The 27,915-nt window shown below is 37.1% G+C and overlaps 1 protein-coding gene across 8 annotated transcripts in view; it reads right to left on the bottom strand.

The window, feature by feature from the left end:
• The window catches only part of HDAC9 (histone deacetylase 9), a 487,500-nt gene that overhangs the window by 88,203 nt on the left and 371,382 nt on the right, over positions 1–27,915 (bottom strand). For all 8 annotated transcript variants that reach the window (XM_074574812.1, XM_074574814.1, XM_074574815.1 and 5 more), the window contains 4 exons: positions 15,930–15,985; positions 15,600–15,687; positions 11,135–11,254; positions 10,178–10,275 (listed from right to left, as the gene is read on the bottom strand). In XM_074574812.1, the coding sequence (XP_074430913.1) occupies positions 10,178–10,275; positions 11,135–11,254; positions 15,600–15,687; positions 15,930–15,985 (362 nt within the window). The remainder of the gene's footprint in view (positions 1–10,177; positions 10,276–11,134; positions 11,255–15,599; positions 15,688–15,929; positions 15,986–27,915) is intronic.

Below are 27,915 nucleotides of genomic sequence, written 5' to 3'. Positions count from 1 at the left end.
CTCAAGAACTGCATGTTTTCCCTTTCAGGGGCAGCTAATACATCTAAGCAGCAGCCCATCTGAAGATAGGGAGTGAAAATGAAATCACTGCCTTCTTGATCAGTTGGAAATCACAGTTTCTTTAAGCTGTTTTACCAAAACATAATCTTTTTCTAGATGTGCATCACTGGTATTTTTGAGAGGGAAAATTTCTAAGAGTGAGGGGAAAAAACCCATTCCAAGTAGTCTAACAACAAAGGTGGCAAATTCGGATGTGATGAGGTCAGGTTTGAGTCCCTGATTTGTAAGAATAGGGGACAAGAAATTGTTTTCAATCATTCGTGGATGGGATTTTTCACTTAAGGTTTAATTGCTTCCTAGAGTGATGTCCTCATCATGAGGCTAGAGATGAACATTGTCATGAAAGGGTTTGAAACACACACTTAGTTGTTTTCTTGGAAACTTTCAAATAGTTTTGGTTTTGTTCCAGTGTAGAAGAAAATCACATGTCAAAACCACGGACAGTTGCTACTTACTGGAACTGCTGTCTTTAGTCATCTCTACTTAGTAATGCACACCCTGCACAGGAGGGAGAAAGCAGCAGAGACCAGTCAATTTACTGCCAGGGAGAAAAGAACCAAATGAGCTGCATATTCTCTTCAGCCCTCCACCTTATATCATCTGATATTCATGTACACTCCTATGCATGACATAGGAGAAATGCATCCCGGACATAGCTATTTTCAACCTTCTTTATTCCGTGTTGTAATTTGTTTCGTTTCATTTTTAAAGAATTTTTTATAAATTAATAATTTTTGTAACTTCTTCTTAACACCTGATATAAATATGACTAGAATTCTTGTGGTAGGTAAACAAGAATCAACTAATGAAGTACTTCAAAAGCTTCTTTTTGTTTCAAGGCATAACTCATGAAAGTACTTGTATATAATCTTAAAGATTTGATTGCTTAATTAGGTTAAATGTAGTCACAGCATCTAAGATCAGATCCTGCCACATTTACTTGCTTTCACAAACTCTTTTTACAATGACTTTTGCAAGAAGCTACTATTTCGTACAAGTAACAACACCACATCTTAGCCATGAATTATGCTGCTATTCAGAACTAAGATCTGCATTAGCTAATGACACAAATGATAAATTTACTTCTAAATCCTGACCCTAGTATATGTGATCACAGGACAAAGACCCCACTTTTCATCAAAAAACATACAAATATACCAAACGTGGTAAGTCACTCTTCAACTGAGCATTTTTCTTATACTGTCTGTAAGAAACAATTGATGTTTATGAGTTTGAAGTCTGTTGGATTCCCTCACACTGGATAACAACTTGTTCTTCAAGAAGTTGCATTGATTTAATGGGATTACTGGTGGCCCAAGCAGTACTGCTAATACCACATAATCATGAGTCATAGACCTCCCTGAACTTTTTCATTAGATATTTATTTTTGAGACATTTATGTTTTCATAGTTTCAAACATCTCTCCACAAGACTAAAAGCTGACTTTAAAAAGTAATAAAATACACAGAGTTGGGGATCCAACAACATCCAGTAACAAGAAACCTCATAAGAGCTTGCAGCACTGAGGGCGGTGCTATTCAGCATAATTCAGGATTTCAAAATCTGACTCTTCCCAGATTTTTCTATTTTTCTGCAAAATTACTGCAGCTTTATTTGCTAGAATGTATTTTCTATGAAAAAGACTTGTTCCTTTCATTGAATTACTTTATGGTCAAAGTGTAGCACAAGTACACAAAATCATTAGGATTAAAAAATATCTCCAAGGAGTTATTGGTGCGAAAGCATGAGAACATCTAGGCATGCCCTGGAGGTACCCACACAAACTTACACCGACACACAGGTGCGTAAGCACACGCAGAACCTCACAATACTTCTTTGCAGTCCTGCCTAAGTTTGAAAGGAGCAAAATAAAAACTTCCATTTCATTTTCTTCTTTAAGTATTAAAAGAAGAATAGTGAAGGTCTCATTAGCTAAGCTGGCTAAAGAAAGCATGAATAAGAACTGTGTAGCTGAAAGGCCTCTGTTTCTGCTGTTCTTGAAACAACACTTCTGTCTGATTCTGGATAATGGGCTTTTAATAAAAATATCCACCAAAGGAAAACAATTAAACAATACATAAAGCACCAGGGTGCAATCTAGTGGTTCTGTTACAGTCTGGAGTTGTTCCAGCAGAGAACATGTGGATATTTTTTACAGGCTACAGTGTAGTTCTCAAAAGTTATTATAAAGCAACAAAATTTAAATTGGGGCTGGACATCTACACAATTGCTCAGTGTTGCTGTAGGACTTTTAATTCAGACCTGAAATTTATCTCCATCTAAATGCCGCAGATACTTTGACTTTTAGGATAAAAATATCTTCTGTACCCTTGCTGCTGTTTAATTTCTTCCAGGATGTTACTGGTGATATTTCTCACCTTTCCATCAAAGTATTTGAAAATACAGCAATTCTTTATCCATACACCTCTATTCTTTCATCTTTCTGACTTGACAAAAATTGGAAAACAGTTATATTGGAAAAGAGCTCAGGTACTTTTCAATACTTTGAAACTACAGACCATGTATGGCTTGGGATTTTAATCAAATAGTTTTTAACCTGAACCACATAAACCTGACACATGCCATATTTTATTGTCCTTTCTCCTCCACCCCCTACTCTGCCATGTCAATAAAAGAAACTGTGCATCTGTAGAAAAGTAAGCCGACACTAATTAATTTCTGTAATGAAAGGTTTAATTTCTGTAGTTCCAGTGAATGAAAGAGTGTCATACACAGTTTTAAAAATCCTGGTACAGTAAAGGTGAAAATTTAGGGTAGTTTGGTGAGAAGAAGTTAGATTTTCCAAATAAAAATAAACAAGTAGGAAGAACAAGAGGTCGCAGGTTATAAACAGTGTTGCCAGTTTTCGTTTTATGGTGAACTTTGAAGTATAACAAAATGTTGAAAAGCTTTTTATACCAGTGCTTCAAATGCTTTTAACTCTGCTTCTCCATTTCCTAAGGAGTCTGTCCCTATCCCCATGATACTAAACATCTGAATGCTCAGAACATTTGTCAAGAAAAAAGAAAAAATCATAAAAATTTACCATTATTACAAAAGCATCACCACCACACTCAAAAAAAACATTCACAAATCCTCAGGACTAATGAATATTTACATATGAAACTTATAGACTAAGCAGATTTTAAAAATATTATTCCCAGCAAACATCTACATTCTTCAAACTTCTTCAAAAGGAATTGCTCAGGCACCCTTAAGTCACCTTTTTATAGCCCTTTTATACCTTTCTTTGAATTCTCCTAAGACATTTTCTATGGCAGAAGGGAAAAGAAAGATATCCCTGGTTCAAACGCTCATCTTTTAAAGACATTTGGAAGAAGTGCACAAAATCAGAAATGAAAAACTGATTGAAACTGTAACTTATGACTCTGCAGAATTCTGTGGGTGACTGAAAGCAAACTATATACGTCCACATAGAAACCACTGTATAGATTTCCTAGAGCTTCCATGACTGTTCTGTTCAGCTATATTTTTCTTCATCAAATTAGTACTATGCCCATGACAATGCAGAAGGATTGGGGATAATTAGCACTCTCGGTAATGTCCATCTATATTTGGGTAAATCATTATCTGCCTCTCATACATAGCAGTCAGAGATTCTGCCTTCCCCTTTATGCAGTGAAATGCTGAACAACACATTGCTGTCAGCAAATAGACAAGAGAGATAACAATAGCTGGCATAACCTTTACCGGTTATTGTAAAGCAAAATATTGAGAAATAAATAATTTATTTTTGTTTGTAAAGATAAACACGGCGTTTTGCTAGTCTGCGGCTATTGCCAATGGCGTCCACTAATAAGACAATAGAGTCAAGCTCTGAAGATGTTAGTTCTGTGTACTTCTAGTTCTTTTATCGTCTCATGAGGCTGAGCAGCTAACTTGGCTTTTTTATTTCCTCTCCCACATTGTTGTCTTTTTATCTCCTCACATTTGAATCAGGAACTGAGTCTTACCATATTTTGTAGACCCAGTCTAGCATAATACAGCCTCAGCAGCAGCGTCTGGACGTTATAGCCACAAAAAATAATAGCATTAAGTTATGGGTATTTAGAATTATTTTTCAAAATAACTTTTCCTCAAAAGCTATTCTTACTGGAATTCATTAAATATTATGACAATATACCATTGTTCCATAACTCACTGTAGTTAGGTACAGCTAGGAAAAATATCGATTTTTGTCTTCTAAATTCTTTTGCTAAGTTTATTAGAAACCAATTTTTCTACTCAGTCAGAGTTATGCAGTATTGCAGAACAGTGATGTCAAAGAAAGTGATAATAATATTCAAAATAATATGAATCGATGGTTCGCCCTCATGTGGTGTATTTAGCTCATTTCTAGAAAACAGCAGAGGTTCAGAGATAAGCAATTAAAATGATTTGCCAACTGGATACATTTCTAAAAGAAGAGAAATTGAAAAGAACAGAAATATTGTATTTAGAGAGAACAAAAATAGGAAAGGACATGACACATATAATGTAAATGTATTTAAAATAATAAATACAGATAGGCAAGAACGTGCACTTCATCTAGACATGTAGTACATGAACAAATTGGCTTTTAACGGAAGTGGAAGACTAGTGATTTGAGCTAAAACAAAGAATTTTTGTTTTCAGACACACATACTTAAGACCATGAAACTCAATACCAACAGGATACACAAAACTTATTAAAGTTGTTATCTTCAATTCCTTAATGAACAAGAAGTTATAAAAGTAAAACTTACAGGAAAATTAAATTAATATATACGAATATATATTATCTATGTATACTTATATGAAAAAGCATAAGGAAAACATAGCAATATTTTGTCTGAGTGTTCTTTTTAGGATTTATGTATGAAATTGTAACCTAAAAAACAAAAAAAAAATAATTATAGTCAGTACCTATGCTGAAACAGTTAACAAGGAGAATATATTTGAAAAACAACAAAAATAAATTTACAAAGTTTTTCATATGAAATGTCAAAATTAAATGTCCTTAGATCAGGAAATACAAAACTAAGACAAAAAAAAGGGGTTGGTATACATCAATGCAATCTCTCAAATAACCTTAACTATTCCCTGTAAGGCTACAAGTCTACAATGAATATTTCTTAATACTTTTTATGCGAGATTAGAATACAGAGTTTTAAACATTTATTTTCTCCCAAAGGAAGCACTGGGAGCTGCAAGACAGAGTGAAGATTTTCTGCACGCCTTCATTTTCTTTCATTTTTACACTTTAAGATAGGTGGTTTCAAGTATGATTTTATATTTGATTTCTCTTTGTTTAAAATTATTATTTTAGGGCAATTATAAATTTTGTGCTGTATTTTGAATTAAATCATGGATATAGTTCTTCCTTTAATTCTGTCTTAATGTCACCTATGTCTTTTGAATTTGCTCACCTTCTTAAATTAAAATCATACATATGACTGCTAAAAATTGAACTCAAAGATAATATTATCATGAGCTATTTCTAATCATTCCAAGAAACGCACACACACGTTTCATTTTATGTAAGCTTTTATGGCCAGGTTCATTGATATGCTGTGGCTGTTTTATGCTACTCTGGAGTAGAGAAAAGCAGCCAGAGCACACTGGCTGGTTAAGCTAAATTTACAGCTCCTTTGTTGAATAAAAGCAGTGCAAAGCGGTTGGAAGGCACACCCCAGTTTCCTTCTGTCTCTTGCTTCTCTCTCCCTCTTCTGAAGACTCACATTTATTTCCACTGCCTCCTGCCTCTTCTACATTCTGCTCTATGGAAACACATCTCTCCTGTCCTCTATGAACTCCAAGTACATACACATACACGTGTGCATGTACAACACAGACCTGAGCCTCTATCTGCCGCTTCCTTTACTGAGCACATCTGGTATAATGTGGAGCTTATGAAAATAATTATTTGAACGTTAGTAGTTGACCATTGCTCTTATTTTTTCTATAACTGTTGGCAGAATACAGTGGATTACATCCTCATAAACTCAAGTGTAGAATCATTCTGTTAGAAAATACCCACCATCTTCTATTGCTTTCAAAGAGATTAAAGCAAATTCAACCTGAATAGGTGGAAGTAAATGATGAAACACAACTCTCTAGAGGGAAAGATACATCAGGCCTTGAAAATACTGGAAAAGAGCTGTGCTTTTTTGTTATCATAGGGGAAAAGAAGAGATGACTGCCCTGTAGGAGGAGGACATTGTTTCAAGGATTTTTGTAGCGAAACCAGTTGCTTAACTATTCTAAATATCAAACAAAACTTTTTCTGGCAAAATTAAAAGCTATAATGATTTGATTACTGCACTTTTTTTCCATTCTACAGAAACTTCTTTCCTATATTTTCTACTACCTTCTTGTAATAATGTGAGCAAACATATTTTCTCAGTAGGAATGGGAAAGAAATGTAAAGGAAAACATACTCTTTTATAGACGAAAGAGCAGTCTTCATCTTCAAACTGGCTACAGCCATTTAAATTTGATTTTTCACTAGAAAGAGTTAGTTTCAAAATACAACAAAGGCTCTTCATGTAGCACTGAAATCAAAATGGCAGACACAAACCAGCACCATAATTTTTCCTGTTTCCCACTAGAGTCCCACTGGAGCCACTCACTCAGCATGCTTTTGAAGTGATTATTCTGTGTTATGCCTCTAACATATCTTCAAATTTTCTGCATTTTTACACATGAAAGTTGCTTTTTCTTGAAGAAATAGAAATATTTTCTCAGCCAGTTTGGAGGAAGAGTGAGGTGAAATCTTATTCAGTCCCAAAAAGATTTATTTAAAATGTAATAAATCACTTATGTAGTGATTATGCAGTAGAAAATAACTAATATTCATCTACCTGCACGTATATGCATGTGTGTGTGTAAACGTTTACACTGTTCTACAAAAAGATTTTGGCCTAAGAACAATATACCTGATATCAAATACATCATCATATACAATACTTGATTATGGGCAAAACTCTAGAGGCAGAAAAAAAGCCTGACCTCATTGTGGGGAAAATACAAACATGGTAGCCATAGATAGGAAAAAGCTCTAACAGCACATTGCTGTGGTATGACACTAAGGCACCTACAGACTAGAAATAAAACCCAAACAGCAAAGCGGAGTCAAAAATTCAAAACCAGAAAGCCTTGGTCTCTATTTCTGCGGACATTATCATTCAGAAGGATCTCTGCTGTGAAATTTGACAGTCAATCAAGTAGTAATGAGCTACCTAGTGTCATGGCTGCTGACACTTCAAATACGTGCTTGGTGCAATTCTAAGGAAGAAACTAAGGCCCTGCTGGTGAGAAAGTGAAGGTTATGTGTACCCCCTAGGGAGCTTCAGATGATTTTAATGCAAATTTCTCAGTTCCTATGAACTCAGAGGATTAGGCTCTTGAGGCAGCCAGAAGGCTGGAAGCCTTGGCTTCTCTCCAAACAGGCTCCACCCATCTGCAAACTTATTCACACCTTGGTTACTCACCAACACCCTCTCCTGCCTTCTCTAGGGACTGAATACTGCATAACCTCTCCGTCTACTGGGGAGTAGGTACAAAGAGAAAATCTCTCCATTTTGTCCCTTATTTTACTCTAAAAATTGAGGATGTCCAACATTTTCCCCACCCCTTAGTTAGGATCTTCTCTGTAACTCTGTCTCTAAAATCAATTTATTTGAAAAAAAAAAAATCAAGCCCATCTTCCTATGCACAATACTAAGTTTATTTTCTTAAAAATTGACCTGTTGCAGGTCAAAACTCCAGAACAACAGCTGACTTCCTGGGGTTTTTTTAGCAATTCTACTGATTTTCTCCAAGACTGTACTTTCCTTTCTATCTATAGCTAAAGGACTTTCTTTCCTGACTACTGTCTCACAATTTTGTTCTGGCCAAAATGACAACACAGGTGACATCATGTGTGACATTTTGGGTAATAGCAGGGATAGATTCTGGTCCACAGATTAAGTCTCTCTTTACTAGGAGTTGTAAATTTACCTGCTATTCAGATACAATCCATAGAAAACAGCTATCTGGTCTATCATTTGTAATTTACAGATTTTTGTATTCACCTATTGAAGTTCCCTGCCGTTTGCTTCATTGATCCCCACTTAAAACTGTCATACCAGTCACACCAAATCCGTATCAATAAGCCCTACAGAGGGCATAGAGACTATGCCTAGGCAAAAGGGGCTTCAGGTATAGGGAAACATTTGCTGCTGTTCCTACTCTTTTGGAGAAAAGGAAAACAGCAGTATCTATTGTAATCAGTCAACAGCATTATACTTCTTAAAAAACCCAATGTATAACCTTCACATTTATTGCACATTGCACATAAATGAATTGCATTTAAAATAGCAGCATTACATTTCACATCACCAGCAATTCTTTTAAGGGAGATCCCAAAATTTACTTTGAATTTATCTGCATTTAAAAATATGTATAATTAAGAATTTATTTTGTGGTATGTCTGCAAATGATTAGTCAAGGTGTAGTAGCTTACATGAATTTTATTTTCCTGAATAGTGCTGCTTTGCTCAGGCTCAGAGATTGAAATTCCCTCTAACTCTGAAGCAGAGTAATAGGTACAGCAGCAGTATTAGCTGCTGCAAACTGTTTACTAGCGTGCTTAAACTAGAACTGTGAAGTACATATTTGAAAAGGTATTATTAAGCCCAGGCATTTGTTGTCAGGATAGCAGGGGTACCCATTATGGTTGCAGTCTCAGTTATATGAGTTATCTGTTCAATAAACTGGGACCACCATTCTCTGCAGCGTTGGATGGCCACATTACCTATATCATTATTGGGACAGTTTGGGTCCAAACCAAGACTTTTGGGGTGATCATACCAGATATATTAATATCAGACACTAATACCAGTGATTTGAACCATCCAGTCCCCTAACTTCCGTAAAATCTCATCAAAGGAAAAAACAGACCTTGGAAAGAGCTTGAGGCAACACTGAGGTGTAGAAAATTTGGAGCCTCCCACTGACTATTTTTTAGACTCTTTTAAATACAGGCAAATGTTGTATATAGAATTAAAACATTTTCCAAATAACAGTCTGATATTGTGAATGTGTAAAGCTATTTCTGTGTCTAGGGCTCAGGCTTTGAATTCAGGTTTGTTGTTTGTCAGATCTTCTGCATATTATTTCATGGACTGCGTGAATGCTTCAGAAGAAAAACCCCAACAACCAACCAAGAATGAATTTTATACTTTTTGTGAATTATTTTCAATAGAATATAGTCAAAAGCTACGTAAGGTAAATGGACTACTTCAAACTAAGTCTTGAAAGTGCTTAGAGATACACATTAGTTGTTTCATTGCCTTTCTTGCCTATCACTTTCTGCTAAATTAAACCTCTTTCCAAACACGTAGCATTTGCCCAGTCTTGAGAGGTGAGTGCCCACTAAACTATTCCACTGGGCTGCTTTACAATGAAAGGAGAAGGTGTATGTAAGAGAGGACTACTGAAAGTCTAAAATAATGTGTTCTAAATGGGGTTTATCTCCTCTGGTCCCATGAAAATAAGATTAAAGATTATGATGCATCACCTATGAAAGAATAAAATTTCATTTAGAATGAGCTATTGAAAGCAAAGGGAAATGCAACATCATGTAACACTTCCTATCATTCTTACCAAGACATTTCACAATTATTTGCTTTTAAGTAAATAACTCTTCAGTGCAATTCATAGAAAAAGCCAGTTGGTCAAATCTGTGAGCATCATGATGAGACTTTAAAGTGAACGAGGAATGCTGGATTTGGACCATACTTCATATTGCTTTCTATCTGCTCTACTTGGATGTAACTGCAATCAACATGACTGTGAAGAGTAATTTTCTTCTGCCTGGTATAAATTCTTACATTTAAATTTGTAGGTAGAGAAGTGACCAAGCACTCTGGCATGATAGAGTAATGATAAAATGATCGGTCAATTCTGAGTGAATGATCACAACAATTAAGTTATCCATTTTTATTATTTGCTAAGCTTTCATACACTGGGATACCAGGATTAAGTTAGTTTCACCATGGGTCATTCTCCTGTCATACAAGATTACATAAGCTCTTATTTATGCGCTTATGTTCTACAACCAGTTTTCATAACTTAAAAAGAAAAAGGTACCAACCTGAATGCTGTGAGATACTCAACATCACCCATAGGAGGATCCAAGCCACCTGTCCAAGCAATATTTATGTTGTATCCTTCACCAGGGCCACTTCCAACCTGAAAAACAGGAATAAAATTCCAAAAGGGGTAAAGAGGAGGAGAAGAAAGAAAGAAAGAAAGAAAGAAAGAAAGAAAGAAAGAAAGAAAGAAAGAAAGAAAGAAAGAAAGAAAGAAAGAAAGAAAGAAAGAAGGAAGGAAGGAAGGAAGGAAGGAAGGAAGGAAGGAAGGAAGGAAGGAAGGAAGGAAAGAAGGAAGGAAGGAAGGAAGGAAGGAAGGAAGGAAGGAAGGAAGGAAGGAAGGAAGGAAAGAAAGAAAGAAAGAAAGAAAGAAAGAAAGAAAGAAAGAAAGAAAGAAAGAAAGAAAGAAAGAAAGAAAGAAAGAAAGAAAGAAAGAAAGAAAGAAAGAAAGAAAGAAAGAAAGAAAGAAAGAAAGAAAGAAGGAAGGAAGGAAGGAAAGAAGGAAGGAAGGAAAGAAAGAAAGAAAGAAAGAAAGAAAGAAAGAAAGAAAGAAAGAAAGAAAGAAAGAAAGAAAGAAAGAAAGAAAGAAAGAAAGAAAGAAAGAAAGAAAGAAAGAAAGAAAGAAAGAAAGAAAGAAAGAAAGAAAGAAAGAAAGAAAGAAAGAAAGAAAGAAAGAAAGAAAGAAAGAAAGAAAGAAAGAAAGAAAGAAAGAAAGAAATTCTCAAGTGTGCTTTAGAAACAAACATCAAACAACATGTCAGATCAACCCAGCCTTGTTTGACAAGGACTGCTCTGGGTTATGCACTTGTTCTCCACTGTTCCCCTGCTCCCAGTGGACAATTTGGTAATCTGGTGTAATTTAAAGAACCAGAGAAGGACAAGAAAATTAGGGGTAATCATGCAATGCAATTACCTGAAAGATACAAATAAAAATGGGGCTCTAAAGAAATAAACCTAACCTCATTTGGGGCTCCACTGCCGGGGAAGAAGTTGCCTTCATCATAGCGATGGAGGGAAACATACAGGATGCTGGGGTCAGCATAAAAAGCCTGCTGTGTACCGTTGCCATGGTGAACATCCTAAAGGAGAAAGAAAACAGATGACAAAAGTAATAATGTCCAACTCAGTGTAGAGAGCTCAGTTCTGCTTTCTTTTACCCCCTCCCTCTCTGTTTCTCTTCCTCTCCCTTGCCCTCCTTTTGTCTTTCCCTTTCCCCCTCCCTTCACCACCCCATACTTCCTGAACTTTCAGGCAAATTACTCTTTAATGCACTCATTTTTTAAACTGGCTTCTAAAAATCAGGAAACCATAGCGAGCGTGCCCTGGAGACTCCAGATGAGCAGTCATTGAGAAATCCCAGTCCTTTTGTACAATTAGATATTTATACACCGGCTCTTTGTACTCCTTGCCTCAGTGATGGAATCTAGCATCCTGTTTTATGGAGGAATTTTATGACTTATTAACTGCCAACAGTTCATAACCCCTCAGGCTTAATTAACTAGCCTCATTGGCCTCTGAAGAAAGACTAATGTTTAAACTACAAACTAGTATTTTGCAGAAGGATCTATGGTTTACAGAGCTTTTTCACAATTCTTGACAGAACACTAAACATAAGTGTATTCATTGATTTGCCAAGTTCCACTATTGAGGTCAAAGGCTCTGTGACCAGCTGAGTAAATTGGCTTTCTTGAAACATTCAGTTCAGTTAGCAGTCCCTCAGCAGTTAGATCCACATCAAAAGAGATGCCAGATGCAGAAAGGACTTCATACTTCATTTTTGCAAAATCATGACGGCAACAGTTGAAGACATAGGAATATGATCTCATTAGCTATTAAATCATCTGGCAGATAGGATGGTGCCTTCCACAATCAAGGAGTGACCTTGGCCGGTCTCCATATTTCAAACATTATATAACGCCAGCGAAAAGAAATTCTGTCATTAAATAAAATATTGAAAAAGAAATGCTGACAGTATATCTATATAACAAAGGCTGATGATGTGGACTTTTTCTCTGCTTTAGTTTTGTTTTCACAGTTCTGCTGCTGTACAATGTAGTTAGACACAAGGAATTTCACAAGTGAAAATGGAAAATCCACTTGCCTTTCAGTAAAAGAAAATTGAGTCTTTTTTGTAAGTTTCTCCACTGGCATTTGTAAGAAGCTGAAAAAATACAGATATTCTTGGTTCCTCTCCTTCAATCCATCTTTTTGAAATTTCTATTTTAAAGATGGAATTCAGAAGGAGGACAGACAAAGCACTCTGAGTGGCAACGCTGTCACCCAGACTGTATTTATTTTATAAACACTATGAGGTCTGAACCAAGTTTAGTATCAGAGAAGCAATGGTTATATTTTCCTCAGGATGCCTAGACTCCAGGAAGGGTCAAGTTAGGTGTACATTGCTAATGGTACAGCAAGCACTGTCCATTGCTTGTGCTCCTTGCCAGCAGATATAGCCAATGACTTTCATCCATATTGTTCAGGACTCCCTACACTGATTGAGTCTTACTTGTACTGCGTTGTGTTTGACTTGGACCTCCTCTGTGACTTCTGTGGCATAATATTATAATGTTACTTTTCTTTTCTCAGTTGAAAGTACTTGAAACAACTTGAGGATGAAGTTACAGCCCAACTGTGGTCAGAGGTGCAAGGGAGTACACACTGGTGTGAGGATGTCGGAGATTTGAAGGCAGCCATCATAGGGTTAGAGGGCTCTGACTGGCAAATGAAGTAAAATCTGGCATGCAGACTAACGCCAGAATCGCACCCAGTCTTCAACTGTGACGGAATTGGTTTACGCCAAAACAGACCCAGATCGTGCTAACATACGTGCAAGTATGGATGATGTTGGAACAAGGATTGCAACACCACCAACCTGAGAAATTATGTTGGCCATATCTATGGCAGAGACTATGACTAAAACCATAACAGGACTTCAATTTGTGATTTTTATGAGTCTTTCTTTTCCATGCATATTTGGGGCTTTAGGTATATTCTTGCTGCAACGGTTTTCAAATGAGAAGAAAAAATATTAAATGGGCATACAGAGCTCTTTTTTTTGTATTTTTTTATTATTACTATTATTCAAATCTCAAAGCTAGTTTTCTTGTCTAAACTTTAATTCCACCAAGGGTGACTCTGTTTTGAAGAACAGCAACTTCTCTGGTTAGACAAAGGAATGTGTTGTTTAAGACTGCGGATGTTACCATGTGGGAAATGTGTTCATATTCTGCCCTTAGTAGATCAAATGTATTCAGGGTATATGTCAGTTCAAACTGGAGATTTATTCAAATGATGGAATGAGGAAAGAAAAGCTGACAGAGAGTTCTTTTATTTTAGTGTAGAAAAAAAATGAAGGAAAGATTAAAAATTAAAAAGTTAAGCATTTATATGTGAACACACGTAGCAGCTATGAAGACTACACTTAATTTGTAACTAGAGTACAGTTTAATGTGTGGGATTGAATATTATTTTTTAACATTTACATTGTAGTAACATATATAGCTGCCAACCAGCATGGGGTCCTGCTGTGCTAGTCACTTTCAAAATATAGCCTTAAAGGTTAATTTCAAGTCTAACATCTGTAATTCCATGCTTTCCTTCAGATGCCCAAAACTCTCAGTTGGTGGATATAAAGATAGCACTATTAACTTGTTCAATCATTCAGTTTGGATTGTGTTTTATCCGTAGTTTGCATAAATAAGAATTTTTCCATATGACTTTTTGTAGACCATTGCACTGGCCGTGGAGCGGACTGGGGACTGGACTGCAACTGCTCTAGGAATGAAGTAATCTGTGTCAGCCATATATTTCTCCCTTTTCACCAGCCGAGTTATTCTGGCCAATGGGATAGAGTCAGAGAGAGGTTGAGCATTCTCTGCCTACTTTCCTCGGTTAGGATAGGCAGCCTCACAGGTCATCATTTGCACAGGTAATCATTTGCACATTTAACCTCTTTTTTCAAAATTGAAGCTGAATTTCTAAGTGCTTATTGGCTGAATAAGTCAAATGGAAGTGATTTCTTTTCCCAACAAGGTGAATGTAACACTTACAGTCAAAAAGACTCAAAAAGATTCACAAAATGCAAACTTTGAATAGGTTTTTCTAATTAAAAAAAAAAAAAAACAAGAATAAACATAGAGTTCACTTTTGGCCAGCATTTACAACAGTAAAACTCAATGAACTGTAAGATTCAAGTCAGCAAACAGATGCAACATACAGTGGAAGTGAATTTTTAAAAAACACTGGTTTCTTTCAGTTTATAATTATGTTCCTAAGTGGTAGTAGAACACTGAGAAATATTTGAAAAACATTCTAAGAATATCCAACCTACCCATATACTCATTCTACCACTCATTTTTCACTTGTCATTCCTTCTCCCACACTCCCCCTTTCTCTGCTTCTCTTCAACAGCCAGTACGCGTGTTTAACTGAACAAAAGTGCTAGATGGTAAGGCCATGACTTCACAATAAGATTTAATTATGAGTGCAGATATGAACAAGATTTAGACTATTAAGCCCTGCACTTCAAAAACCCTTTAACATATTTTGTCTTTAAATCTTTTATCACCTGCAAAAATTAATTAAGTGCAGATGTAACAGGTTAGGTTTTGATGCCAGGGTTCATTTCCTGTCTATGCTTTGTCAGACACCCTATTACACCTCCTCATGAACTGTAGGAAAACAAAAATGGTGCTCATAAATCAGCATTCAACTTTCCTTGGGCTGTGCATTGGGCTGATCCTTTAAGTGCAAGGCAGAGCTCCAATTCATTATTCATGAAAATAATATAGACAACATGCCAAATGTCATCTGCATTTAAATAATCCATTTGTTAAACATATTAAGCATTGTGTAAGAATGCCTTCTATTAAAATACAAGACTAATCCAATGAAGTGGATTTTTAATCACATAGCTTTCCTTCAGGGAACCATCAAAAGCTGGCATACGTAACTTGAAAACTTCTTAGAGGGAATGACCTGTTGATTTGTTTAATAATATCAAAGTTACACAACAAGTCGAATCATTGCTAGCCGGGGGAAGTGGCCAATTTGGTTACCAAAGCAACAACATTCTTTAGGGCACATCTGACTATTTAAAGTTTGTATTCTGTAGGGAAAAGTAAACTCGGGTTCTGTAGGGTTATTTTAATGGTGGAAGTATCAATTCATTTAAGGACCATAAAAGTTGCCCTGATCTGTGCCTTCTTCTCATTAAATTGCAGTTAACACCATTAAAGTGAAACATAGATGTTTATGGCTTCAGTACTGCCATCCTGGCTTTAATGAGTTCCCAAAATCAGAGGAAATGCACACCTTTATTACTTGTAGGTATTAAAAGCAGGAAAGTCTGACATATAAATACAAATTCATTATCTTTTATCTAGATGCACTGAAAGCGCAATGCTTGCCAAGAATACATACCAGATCTACAATCAATATCTTGCCTATATTTAGCTTGTCTCTCAAGTATTTGGCAGTAATTGCAATCGAATTAAAAAAGCAGAACCCCCTGTGGAATAGAGAAGAACAGAAATAAGAAAGCAAATCAGTCAGGAAAACAGCTATAAATAATGTTCAGAACATTTTAAAAAATGCTATATGATCTCTGAGGCCATAAATCTGCTTCTGGGAGTACCTAGAAAGCCTTTTCAGTCATCTGCTAACAATTACAGTTCTTCAGAGACATGCACAACGCAGGTGATTGCCAGTAACCTTAGTGCTCCAAGATGGGCAATATTCCCTGGTACTTACATGGCTGTTGATTCTTCAGCATGATGGCCTGGGGGCCTTACAACAGCAAAGCCATTCTGTAAGAACAAGATAGGTTTTCAATTATCAGCTTAAAAAAATACTTGACTCAGTGCAAAACAGAGCAGCAGGCAGACTGCATTGAAATCTATTAGAGGCTCTTGAGCACTTTTTCTGTCCAATCACCCTTTCATAGTACTGCCAGAAATAATATATTTGAGAACAGTGGCATATAAATTTATATAAATACACACATGCCCATACATACATACACACTGAACATGATCTAAAGAGGAGGAAAAAGGCGGGATGAGAAAGCCATTATTATCAATTCTGCTGTCTAGAATTCACATTTAAAAGGAAGCAAAGACCACTGATCCATTCTTGATCTAAGTTTATGTAATCTTATATCACTCCAGCTTGAGATGCTTCAAAATAAAAGTCATTTGAGATACATGTTTTACATGATTAGTCAGTGTTGACCCTACTTTCTGTATGGACTAAATGATAAATTCAGACATACACACACATGTAATTCCTAACAGTAGAAAAAGGATGACAATGAATATCCCATATTTCTGCAAACCATAAATTAAACTTGGGAACCTGCCACGCTCACAAGTTTAATAGATTCCCTAAAGTCAATTTCTAACACACTTTCTGGAATTGTATATGGATTTCATAAAGTGCAGCACTAGGATCAGTGATGATCAAAGAATTTTTTGCCTTTAAAGTCACTGAAGGTATAAGAAAAATGAAATTTCCCACCTTCCAGTGTGGGTAAGGTAAAGGGTAAATGTAGAAGCACTGGCAAGGTATCTCTGCTCAGAAGGTCAGAATATATATTCAAGAAGCTGTGTCTCATAAGGATGTGTATCATATCAAATTTCTCTTAAAACAGTCAGACTCAGGAGTAACACCATTACTTCATCAAATTTACTCTTTATTTCAACTACTCAAGTCAGTTAGTCTGTTCTATCCAGCTATATATCTGATATCAAATTAATGACGATTAACATGTACATAAAAATAAGAAATGATAATCTGTGCATGGGTATACCAGTCAAACTTGCATTTTCAAGCAGCCTCACACAAATACCATGTGTATATATATGGCTGCAAGACCAACTAAGCACTGTTTTTTCAGAGAGGAGGGGACAGAAAGAAAAAGGATGGAATATTTCTATATTTTAATAATCAGTATTAAAGTGGTCCAGTTTGGTATACTTAAGCTAGTTAAATGTCAATGTTTCAGCCTTTACTCATCTGAAACAAACATGATAATCACTAAACTTCCACTCACATGGGTGTAAATAAGGAGGAACAATATGGCAGTTAATGGAGTTACATCGGTGCCTGTGAAATCTGTTTATTTACAACCCCATGAATGTGTGTTTGTGTGTACCTGTGCAATTGTCTACCTATGTTGTTTCACTGGCATTAATTTATAAACAAATACTACCAGGCTATCTCATATAATTTGCTGCTAAATGTAATCCAAGTAGCCAGTTGCAAAGTTTTGTGGAGTATGGACAAAGTTCTATCGGACTTCAGCAAACTTAAACTATAATGCTAAACGGAGTACATCTGTAAGAGTGGTTTTTCTGGCCACCATTTAAAGAATCTGGGGGATTTGACATCATGCCTTATTTTGCATTAAATTTGACATTTGAAAAAAAACAACAACAAAACCAACCAGTAACCAAAACAAAAAACTTAAAGACAGCACTAATATATATGTTCTTATTTAGGCAAGCATTCCTGGAGATGGAATATAAATTGCTTATAAATCAACCACATCTTAAAAAAAAAGGGCCTTGTGGACTTCACTAATCTTCAGAACCAAACCACCTTTACACTCTTAACTAAAACCCTATACCTTATCTATTTGAGCTTTTTTTAACATTTCCTTTTCACACAAAAAATGACTTAGAGAAGAATTCTGTGAAGAATTCTTTTGTAGAGTTTATGAAAAAACAAAGTACATGCTGAGAAATGTACAGATAAAGAACTGAAAAAAGACTCAGAGAAGAGGGTATTATTAGAGAGAGCATCATGCTACCCGTATTTTGTTCTCTTGGTATTTGTAAGAATTTGGAAAAAGTCCATGCAAGTCTTAACAGCTGCCCCTGCTCAGCTCACAGCTCATTATCATCTAACTTTACCAACATTCCCAAAAGATCAATATAATTAAGATGATCATCTCTGAGAGGATTTCATGGGGCAATATAGAGACAGAAAAAAATCAACACTGCTTTTTTTGACAACATGACAATTATGGTACAGGCTTCTTTTTTCTGTTCCCTTACTTTGACAAGACTGTTTGGAAGCCCTGTTTTGTTATAGCTAGCTAATTTCTGGTATCAGGGCTTAAGTTAACTGTTACAGTTCTCCATGAACATGCAGGATGTTCCCATCAGTGTACATTAGCACAACGGAACGTGAATTCATGTATTTGGGCAATATTTAAATACCAGACAGTGAGGTCAGAACAGTAGACAGAAAGGCAAAAATCTGCTTTAAAGACAGAAAGACTAACACAGAGCAATATGTTGAAAATGAAGCCAACACACATAAATTCAAAGCATTTTTGTACAGAGCCTTATTTATACTAGGATACAGACACCTTTATGTGTAGACAGAACATTAAACTGACTGACAGACGTGAACATTAGGAAAAGGATTCATGTCTGTGCCGTTATATGATTACCTTTAGTTAAATTTGAGAATAAAGGGTGAAGCCTGTATAGAGATATTCTAAAACCTGCATATTTGAACAATGAACAAAAAGAAGTCTGCCCAAACTCTGTTTACAAAGAAGATCCATTGCAGACAGATCCACTTAGTTGTATCTTTAATGAAAACTAAGAAAAAAAATTATTCTTTTTCCACAGTAAGCTAAGTATTCCCTTCTTTCATGAGTCCAAATAGGTAGTTGGATTCTTTATTTCTGAAGAACAGAGGTCTACATTCTACTGTGGCCTTCTTGTCTTTGGTGGTACAGTTGATTCTGTTCTGTAGTGTGCTGGCTTAGTGGGTTGGACTACAAGATGCTTGGGCATCGATTATACCTCTGCCTGAACCTTTCCCAGACAAATATACAAGACAATAGCACAACACAGGTGGTTACTCCAGGGCTTTGGGCTGACCACCCACAGCAGAGTTCCACTGGTGTTTCTATGATACAGGGAGGTAAAACTAGACGTAGCCAATTTCGCCCTAGAGCAATATGTGGCTACTGTGGCAAGGTGTGAATCACTTTTCCCTTTGTTTTGCAGTGAGGAGCTTGCTCTGCCTAGGTTCTAAGTAAAGTAAAAGCAAAGCAGTCAGTCTGGCCCAACAGGCCTGCAGAAAAGCCTGCCTGAGAAGCAGTGTATGCTGTCTTCAGCCTGATAGTACTCTAGTAAAATCCTCTGGCTTTTTGTTGACTCCAAGAAAAGCCAGTGCCATGCAGGAAATAGCAATGAACCCCAGCAGGCACTCTGAGAACATTTACTGAAACAGTAGAAGACTCAGGTTTAACTCCTTCTTGAACATGGGAATGAATTTGTAAATATCCTTCCCATACCTGTTTGTGTATTTAGATTATGTTGTCCAGAAAGTTGATATTGAGACATATCTTTTCAGTCTAAGTGAGTTTTCTAACAGTAGGTCTAGAGCCACGCTCTTCCTCAGTTCTCATTCAGACTTATGAATCTTTAATTACTTCCTGCAGAGTAGCAGTCCTTCAGTAGAGGACAAAACACCGCCACTGAATCTCAAATTTAAGATAAGACAGTTTTATATGGAGTTTAAAAATGGATTCCTTCCAGTTGAAAAGATAAGAAATGGAAGCACTTGTATTTTAAGCTGCAAACCCCTGTACGAAAGAGCAATGCCATCTATCCAAACTATTCAAGAGGCAATAGGCACAAGTTGAAACAGTGGAGGCTCCATCTGGATGTAAGAAAATGCTCTTTTACTGTGCGGCTGACCAAGCAATAGAACAGGTTGCTCAGAGGGAGTCTCCATCTCTGGAGATATACAAAAGCCATCTGGACATAGTCCTGGGCAATTAGTTCTAGGTCACTCTGCTTGAGCGTGGTAGTTGGCCTCCTGAGGTCACTTCCAACATCAAATGTTCTGTGATTCTGTGATTCTATTCAGAAGTTCATAACCTTTGAAAAAAGGCTTTCAGGAAAATGGGTGTAATCCCTAGTGATGAGCAAATTTCTTGGTAGAACTTTGTCCTGTGCAGTAGCTAGTTGCAGATGCACACATTGTTAAGGACAGCTTTCTCAGGAACCTCTGTGTATTTCATATGGTTGCAAGGTACCTAACTCAGGGTCTGGATTCCACACTTGAAGCTCAACATTCTCCTAAAGTCAGGTGTTAAAGTTTCTATTTTCTACGTGTCTAAATCCCTTAACCTATCTAGCCCTTAGGTCTTAAAATTAGCAGTGCTTAAACATGGCATTTTTGGACATTCACTTGCTTTTAATGCAAAGGTTTTATTTTTGCTTCAATGTACACAGGATTCAGAATGAGAAGGGAACCACTGAAGCTAACACTTCATTTCTTTGTAGAAACTTCTTTAGTTATTATACAGAAATGTACCCATTCCTCCTGTCAGAATTTATATTCCTTATATTTTATATATATATACAACTTTGTATCCTTATAAAGTTACATAAAACCCTATTTCTTCATATTTAAAAGGTGCTCCATACAGTGTATCTGTCAGGGTGTAACCGCTGAAGTGGCCTTAGTGCCATCTTTAACCCTGCTATCTCTGGCTTAGTTAAGTCCTACAATAACAAACATCAGGGCTGCTTTAAGTCTTGGCTGCCTAACAACAATCCCCTTGCAACTAGTACCCTGGAGATGATAACCATATTCTTGCCAATGTCACTTACGCCGTAACATGATCCCAAGCTATGCCATCCAGCAGGGAGGGTAAGCACAAGAGTGAGTGGTGTAAGGCCAAGGCAATCCTCAGGTACCTGTTTAGGACAATTTTACAAGCTATTCATACTGCCAGAGCAAGAATCAATATCTGGCCCTGGGGGTCTACAAATGCAGTGAACAAGGACCCATGATTTAACAAAGCAGTATTAGCAGCACGTAGACTTGGCCAAGAAAACAGTAATGGACATGAGGGAATACCATTTTGTCTCGCAGAAGAAGCTAGTAGAGGCCAAGAACATAGAAAAGGACATTAAACATTTAACTGTGATGGAAACAAAGAGTTCCCTGTCTGCTTTCCTGAAGGTCTTGAAGGATAACACCAGAATATATAAGTGAAAAGTTGGTGTTTGCAGGCAAACTTAGGTACAACTCTGATGGCCTGTTTAGCCAGAACTAGTGTTAACTATATTGGGAAAGAAAACAGATAAAGACTTTTACGAACAGAGTGGTCATGGACATAAGCTATGTACCACACATATAATTAAATTTGTGCTGCTATATGAAATAATAACAGTCATTCAACTATAAATATAACCATAATTGCTGGGATAAAGTATATACGAGATGGTTCCATATAAAATTTTGTAATTTTGTAACTTTGTAAAAGCAAAGAATACAAACTACTATCTCAAAGACTTCATTGGTAACTTTGATTGATGGCTTTTATCAATCATATCTTTAACACCAGTAAAATAAGCATTCATTTGTTACTGTTTATTACACTCTATGCGCTGTTAAAAATGCTGTGCTTGGCTGTGGAAAAAATGCCTCTTTTTGTGGCTGCCACACATTGCTCAGAATTTTTTTTAAGGCAGAGGGAGAGTGTTATAGGACAAAGGGTGAGACAGGGAGGTAGAAACACGGGTAGGGCAGAGCCTGCCGAAGCACTGTCCAGGAGGCACCTGAGCACAGACCACTTCCCAGGAAAGGAGATTTTTGTAGGTAACCAGAGGAGCTGAGCAGGGGTTGGTGTTGTTCAGACAGGCGTGGAAATCTGCTGGCCAGAAGCTTTACTGGAGGGAGGACACTGTGGGACTAGGAAGACATTTGTTTTCAGCTCTTTTTGTCTTTAGAAAGATACTACATTTTAGTTTCTGTGCTAAGAAAACATAGCAGTAGAGCTGTGAAATATGACTGAGCAATTTTTGTACAAAATGCTTTTAAAACTAGAAAATTAAAAGCTTGGGGGGAAGAGGGCGTTGATTAAGCTAATTCTGCTTATTCACTAGGTTAGTACAATTTACCTTATGATGATTTCTCCATAGCCCTGTGTGACAAAGACCTTGAGAACAGTAATAACCAACCTCATTTGGAATGAGAGTTTCAAGATCGCTGTAAATTATCGACAGATTATACAGTGACACCAGAGCAGCAATGACCAAACGCAGGTTTATTTTGCTATTGATTCAACCTGACATATCAGAAAGAACCATCCCAGGAACGTATCAGATTCTGGTTCGGAGGAAACTCATTTCAATTGCTTTCATTCTGTTAAATGACCCCTAACTATCAACAGGCAACTCCACACATGTGTGTGTGTTGCACATGCACACACACATACCTATAAGGCAGAGAAAGGGCTTGTGTTCACTCAATTCAGCTGAAGTAGATGTTCAAGACAGTCACAGACCACGCTTTTAACTTACGTGTCTTTTTTCTTGAGTGTTCCTTTGCAAAAATGCTTCTTAATTCATTCGAACTTTTTTTAAAATAGGGAATAACTATACAGATATTATCAGCTCTTGATAGTTTATTGTGTAGGCCTCTTCTGTTTCAAATTAAAAATATATGGCACTTACGTGTTTCCATCAAGAAAAAGAGTGCTGCCATGGCCAATGTTGACATATTTAAAGGATATGCAAAGTAAACTAGACAGTAATCCTTATTATGGGTACTGTACTTAAAATAATTAATTCCGTCTTATCATATTACTGAATGGGGTCATCTGAGGCTGAAGTAAAACCATTTCAGAAATTTAGATTTTCAGTAGTTCCACAGTCTGCTCTGGCACTGAGTTGCCCATGATGATGGAAAGTCATCTCCCATTGCAAAAAGAAGTTCTTGTTAGGTATACTCTTTTTAAATTATATTTTTCACTGGTACAATTTTATATTTCTTTTTCCTGCCAGTCAATTGTGAGATATTAAAAGACAGCCAGACAAATTTACAACTTGTTATCAGAAAAGAAGTTAAGACACATTTAGTGTTCACAAAACAGCACACGATAAAACAACAATTACAAGAACAAATAACATGTTGAAGGACACTATTCAACAAAGTATAATTACTGCAAAATTGTCATACTACCATAATCCACTATCTGAATTCCAACTTCTCAAAAGTAGTAGTAATCATTTAATAAACACCTAATATATGGTAACAAAACAGGTGGCAGCATCAGCATGAATAATTTGATTAACAAAATGGAAATATCAGCAATCTAAACTCTTAGAAAAAAAACAATAATTTGGCAAGCTAAGTCATAAAGGTGAGATTCTCTGCAGGCTCTAAGAGTTATAAATGAAATCTGAAACTCAAGAGAGACCACAGATGCAGAAACCTTCCTTTATTTTCCTCTAAGACTTGTCTAATATGGGGTCTGGATGACCTCTGTACTCGTCCAGTTCAGCAGCAGGAGGGAAGCGCCTGCCGTGCAGGATAGCCGGGTGCAGGTAAGGGGAGAGTCTCTGTGTGCCCAGCTGCCTGTGAGTGAAGTAGCGCACCTGCAGGGAGGGGAGGTGAACTGAGCTGAGCATTAGCCGATGCAAGGGAAGCAGCCAGGCCAGGACGGGAAATAAATGGGAAACCAGGGCAGGACAGCACTTCCCAGTGCCACCAAGCCATTATTAGACCATGCGCTCCTGAAATCTGCCTCATTATTGCAGGGTGGTGGCTGGGACACTATGAGTTGCAGATGCAGAGCTGCCTTTGGGTCCTACAGGATGTGTGTCACAGCCTGAACCTCCACGTGTACCATATTATTTTGCAAAATGCTTCTAGCACACCTCTATTTTCCTGTGGCAACGTGAGAGAAGAAGGAGAACCTTAGGAGACTTTTCCAGGAAAGAAATGCTCTCTCTGCAGATGCAGATCTGTTAGGACCCTCTTTCTGAAGGTAAAATCATTAGGTAGAGGCTAGAGACGATGATTTCCAAGTTCACAAACTATACCGCATGCAAGAAATTATATGTAGGGCACTGCCTGTATTTCTTCCCCAAGCCCCAAGGAATATATCATAAGACTTCTCTTACCTGTTAAAATTATTTATTGGATATAGCTAATGGCTGCAGTGGAATTATATTCCCCCAGTTCTGCATACTCCACTCTTCTAAACATCTGTGTTCACCCAGCAGATTATTAAAAGCCATCTACATTCATCATATGTGTAAATAAATTCATGAAAGAGGAAAAGCATTGCATTTGACTCAGTATAACATCACATTTGTCATATCATATATTTCGGCAGTGTGAGTCTTTATTGTCTATTAAATATTATCTCAAAAGTGTATCAAATGTATCTCAGTGAGTGTTAATTATATTATTAAGCAATGCCCACCCCCCAATCCTTGATTTTGATTGATATAATCAAATAGAAAACATCCAGATTAAGACTCCCCAGAGAAGGGACAATTTGTCTTGGTTCAAAAAAAAACAACCCTACAGTAGTTTCGTTTACTATTATGGCAGCAGTAGAATTTCAGTAAACCCTATTGTTTTACATCCTTAGCACTGTCATACTGATGCTTTCCCCATTAGTCAAGGAGATCAAAGAAACCTGATGTCTCACAAGGGGTTTGAACTACAGTAAAGAGAACTCTTAACTCCTGATCAGTTTTTGAACACTCTCCAAATCAGATGAACAAAATGTTGCTGTTCTCAGATGAGACCTGTGTGAAATGGGACTGATAGTCTCAGGAAATTCAGAATAAAGTAAAGAACCTTTCACCTTGGGTACGAGTTTGACTCACGCCCAGCTCTGTAGTGAATCTCTCAATTGTTCTGCAGACTTTCATAATTTATTTTGTAGTGTCAACCCTTTTCTTAGCAGCATGAACCTATAGTTAAAACCCACTATCATCACTCTATGCAAGTGATATCAGTCTAAACCATGTAATAAGCATAAAAATTGAAATGTCCTGTCGTTCCTGAAATGGACTTTAAATGTCAGATGCCAGTCAATACAGGGCAGTTTATGTTTTTTAGTTTCTATGCTCTAGCTAGGCAGTGAAGACATTTATCTTCAGTATCGCAAATAATTTGTTTTTAAAATTAATTTAATAACTGTCCATAAAATGAACTATTATATTCATTTTAATTTTAGGAAAATCATGTTAGATTTTTTAAAACATATATATTGATTCATCAAGCTGTAAGAAATATTTAGGCTGCTTATACCCAACTACACTGACAAATTCGATAATTCTCATGTCAGAAAAGCACTTGTTAAACGAATGACTTCTGTTTCTCATTTCTGAGGCTTCTTGTCTCAGACTTTGTCTATGCTAGATAGTGTTACTCTGAGGTTATCCTAACGTTTCTGTGGCTGTTTCAGAAACAGGCATCTGTGATTCTCCAGTGCAGTGGGAAGATATTCCACAGCCTCCTCTGCTGCAATCTGTAGCACTGCCCTGTGGGAAGTCCTTGCTGTGTATTAAGTCTGCCACTGTGAACTTCAGGACATGCAGCTCTTCTCACAGATCTGTGGGATTTCAGAACAAATCAGTGTGTCCCATCTCATAATTAATTTTTTTTCCTTAAAACGACACCAAACTGACAGCGCACCATCTGATAGCAATCCATGGTGGTAAACTTCCAGGGAAAAATTACAGCATGTTTCTTTACTGCTCTCATGTTGCTGTTTACATGTTGCAGAGCTGTTATAGCTTATACACAATACTTGGAAGGCGTTTTTTTGTCATCCGAAGATTGTGAAGCTGCAGCAGATCATTCCAGATTCCCATCAGAGCTTAATCCTCCCACTCAGTGCTCACAGTACAAGCCCCAAATGTTTGCTTCGCATGCATATTTGCTCAATGAATGCACATGGAAGTGGTCAGCTTTACTTTCCCTCAGATCTTCACAAGCACACTACAGAATTGTCATTTTCCCTATGCTAGAAACAGCTGATCAGTGCGACGTGTGTTTCTAGACGAAAAATGGCAGCAAGATGGAAAAGCAGCATGTAAAGTCATAAAGGTAGATAGGAACATACAGATCCGTGGGGCTAAAATCTCACAGCTACCTAAAATCCCATCCTGAACACCCTGTAGAAAACTCCAGAAAACACTGCAAAAATCTCCCTAGTGTCGTTTACCGTATGAGGTTATTGGGAGCAACTTGCCAGCAAGATTTGTATGGATGCAGTGATAAAGCAAACATAGGAGGACTCTGACAAACTAGCTAATGTCAGGATCGGTGCATAACCAGATCTTATGCTAGCATGCTTTTCTTCTGTCAGTCAGGCCTCAATAAGCTTTCCATAACCTTAAATTATAAATACCACATGCAGATTGTTAGTTCATACAGTTGGCATGGTTGCATGTAAGTCATTGGGCTTCATGCTGGAAGTATAGGAGCAGGTTAGATAAACACCTGTCAGGAATGGTGTGAGTATTCCGGATTCTCTTTCACAGCAAGTCCTTTCCATTCCTATTTTCTTGATGATTTGGTATAAACCAACTACTTGTCATGTCTATTGAACAATTACCTTTCCTATTTCTTAACTAGAGGTTGCATTAGACTGCTTCAACTCTCCGCACTGTAGAAAGAGATTCAATTCAGGATCAACAATAATTTGACAGTAAACTACAAAGTAGTACTAAATTTAAAATATTTGTTTACAGACTGTTGCAATGCCAGTAGCAACCAAGGTCTCACAGTGGCCGATGTTTGATTCTTTCCAGCTGTCCATCACACTCACATGAACAACCAAGAGCATTCACACTGTGGAAAGACACCACAAATGTACAGAGGTAAGCAGTAAAGGTTCTGCAGCAGACCCTGCTCGTGTCAACTGCACACAGGACATACCTCATTATTCTTATCAAAGCTTGCTTTTATATTGCCTTCAAGACCAACATATGTATGACCATAGATTTAGGTAAAAACTAGCTAAAAAATCCTTCTTCATTTTCATTAATCCCGTTGAGTGGGAATAATGAGCAGTGAGTTGAGTATTTTGTGCCCAAAATGCTTAATGGGGCTGAAATACCCATCAGAAAGGGTGCACAACAGGATCCCATATGATGCTCCCTGTCCCTGATCTGAGATTTCAAAATTTGTACATTTTGTGTAGTACCTGGCTAATGATTTTGGTGTCTGAATATGGAAGTTTAGTAACAACATTCAATTGGGTCAGAGCTATAGTACTGCATTTCACCTGAGCACACTATCATTTGTGTACCTATATATTCTATATCTATGTATATATACACATAAACATATGTATCCCTCCCCAAATACGTAGCTAACGTATTCTGACTGAAATAAGACAGACATACAGGAAGAAAATTCTCAAATTTGAATGCATTTTTGAATTTTAAAAATCATCACACAATGCTAATTCTAAAATATGAATTTCTCTCTTGGTTTTAGAAACAGGACTGCATCCATTAGTATTTGGACTGGAAAGTGAATAAACAGTTTCATTAAGGAGACATGTTAGCTCCAACAATGTTTATTGGGGCAAGCCTGCACTCTGGCTGCATATGGTGTACCTTTAAATAGGGCTGTTAAAATACCAAATAAAATGTCAAAGTCCGTCAGGTCTGGAGCTTTTATAAATTGTTTAGACTGGGGATAATTTGGGTTTTGTACATCATGCCTTGCAGATCGGGCGGCACGGAGATAGGAGAGGAAAGGGAGACGGGGAGAAGAACGCCGGGCGGAAAGGCACCTCCTGGGTCATGGCTCTCCTCACCAGCCGCCTCCCTCTTCCCCCTGGAAAGAGGCCCACTGTGTGCCTGCCCTCTCTCTGGGTGGCATCCTGAGGTTACGCACGTGACCAAACAACCATATTAAAAAAAAAAAAAAAGTATTTAAA

This window comes from Larus michahellis, chromosome 2, assembly GCF_964199755.1.
Source record: "Larus michahellis chromosome 2, bLarMic1.1, whole genome shotgun sequence".
Classification (NCBI taxonomy): domain Eukaryota; kingdom Metazoa; phylum Chordata; class Aves; order Charadriiformes; family Laridae; genus Larus; species Larus michahellis.
The sequence above is the reverse complement of the archived record's forward strand: the minus strand, read 5'-3'. Positions and strand labels throughout refer to the sequence as shown.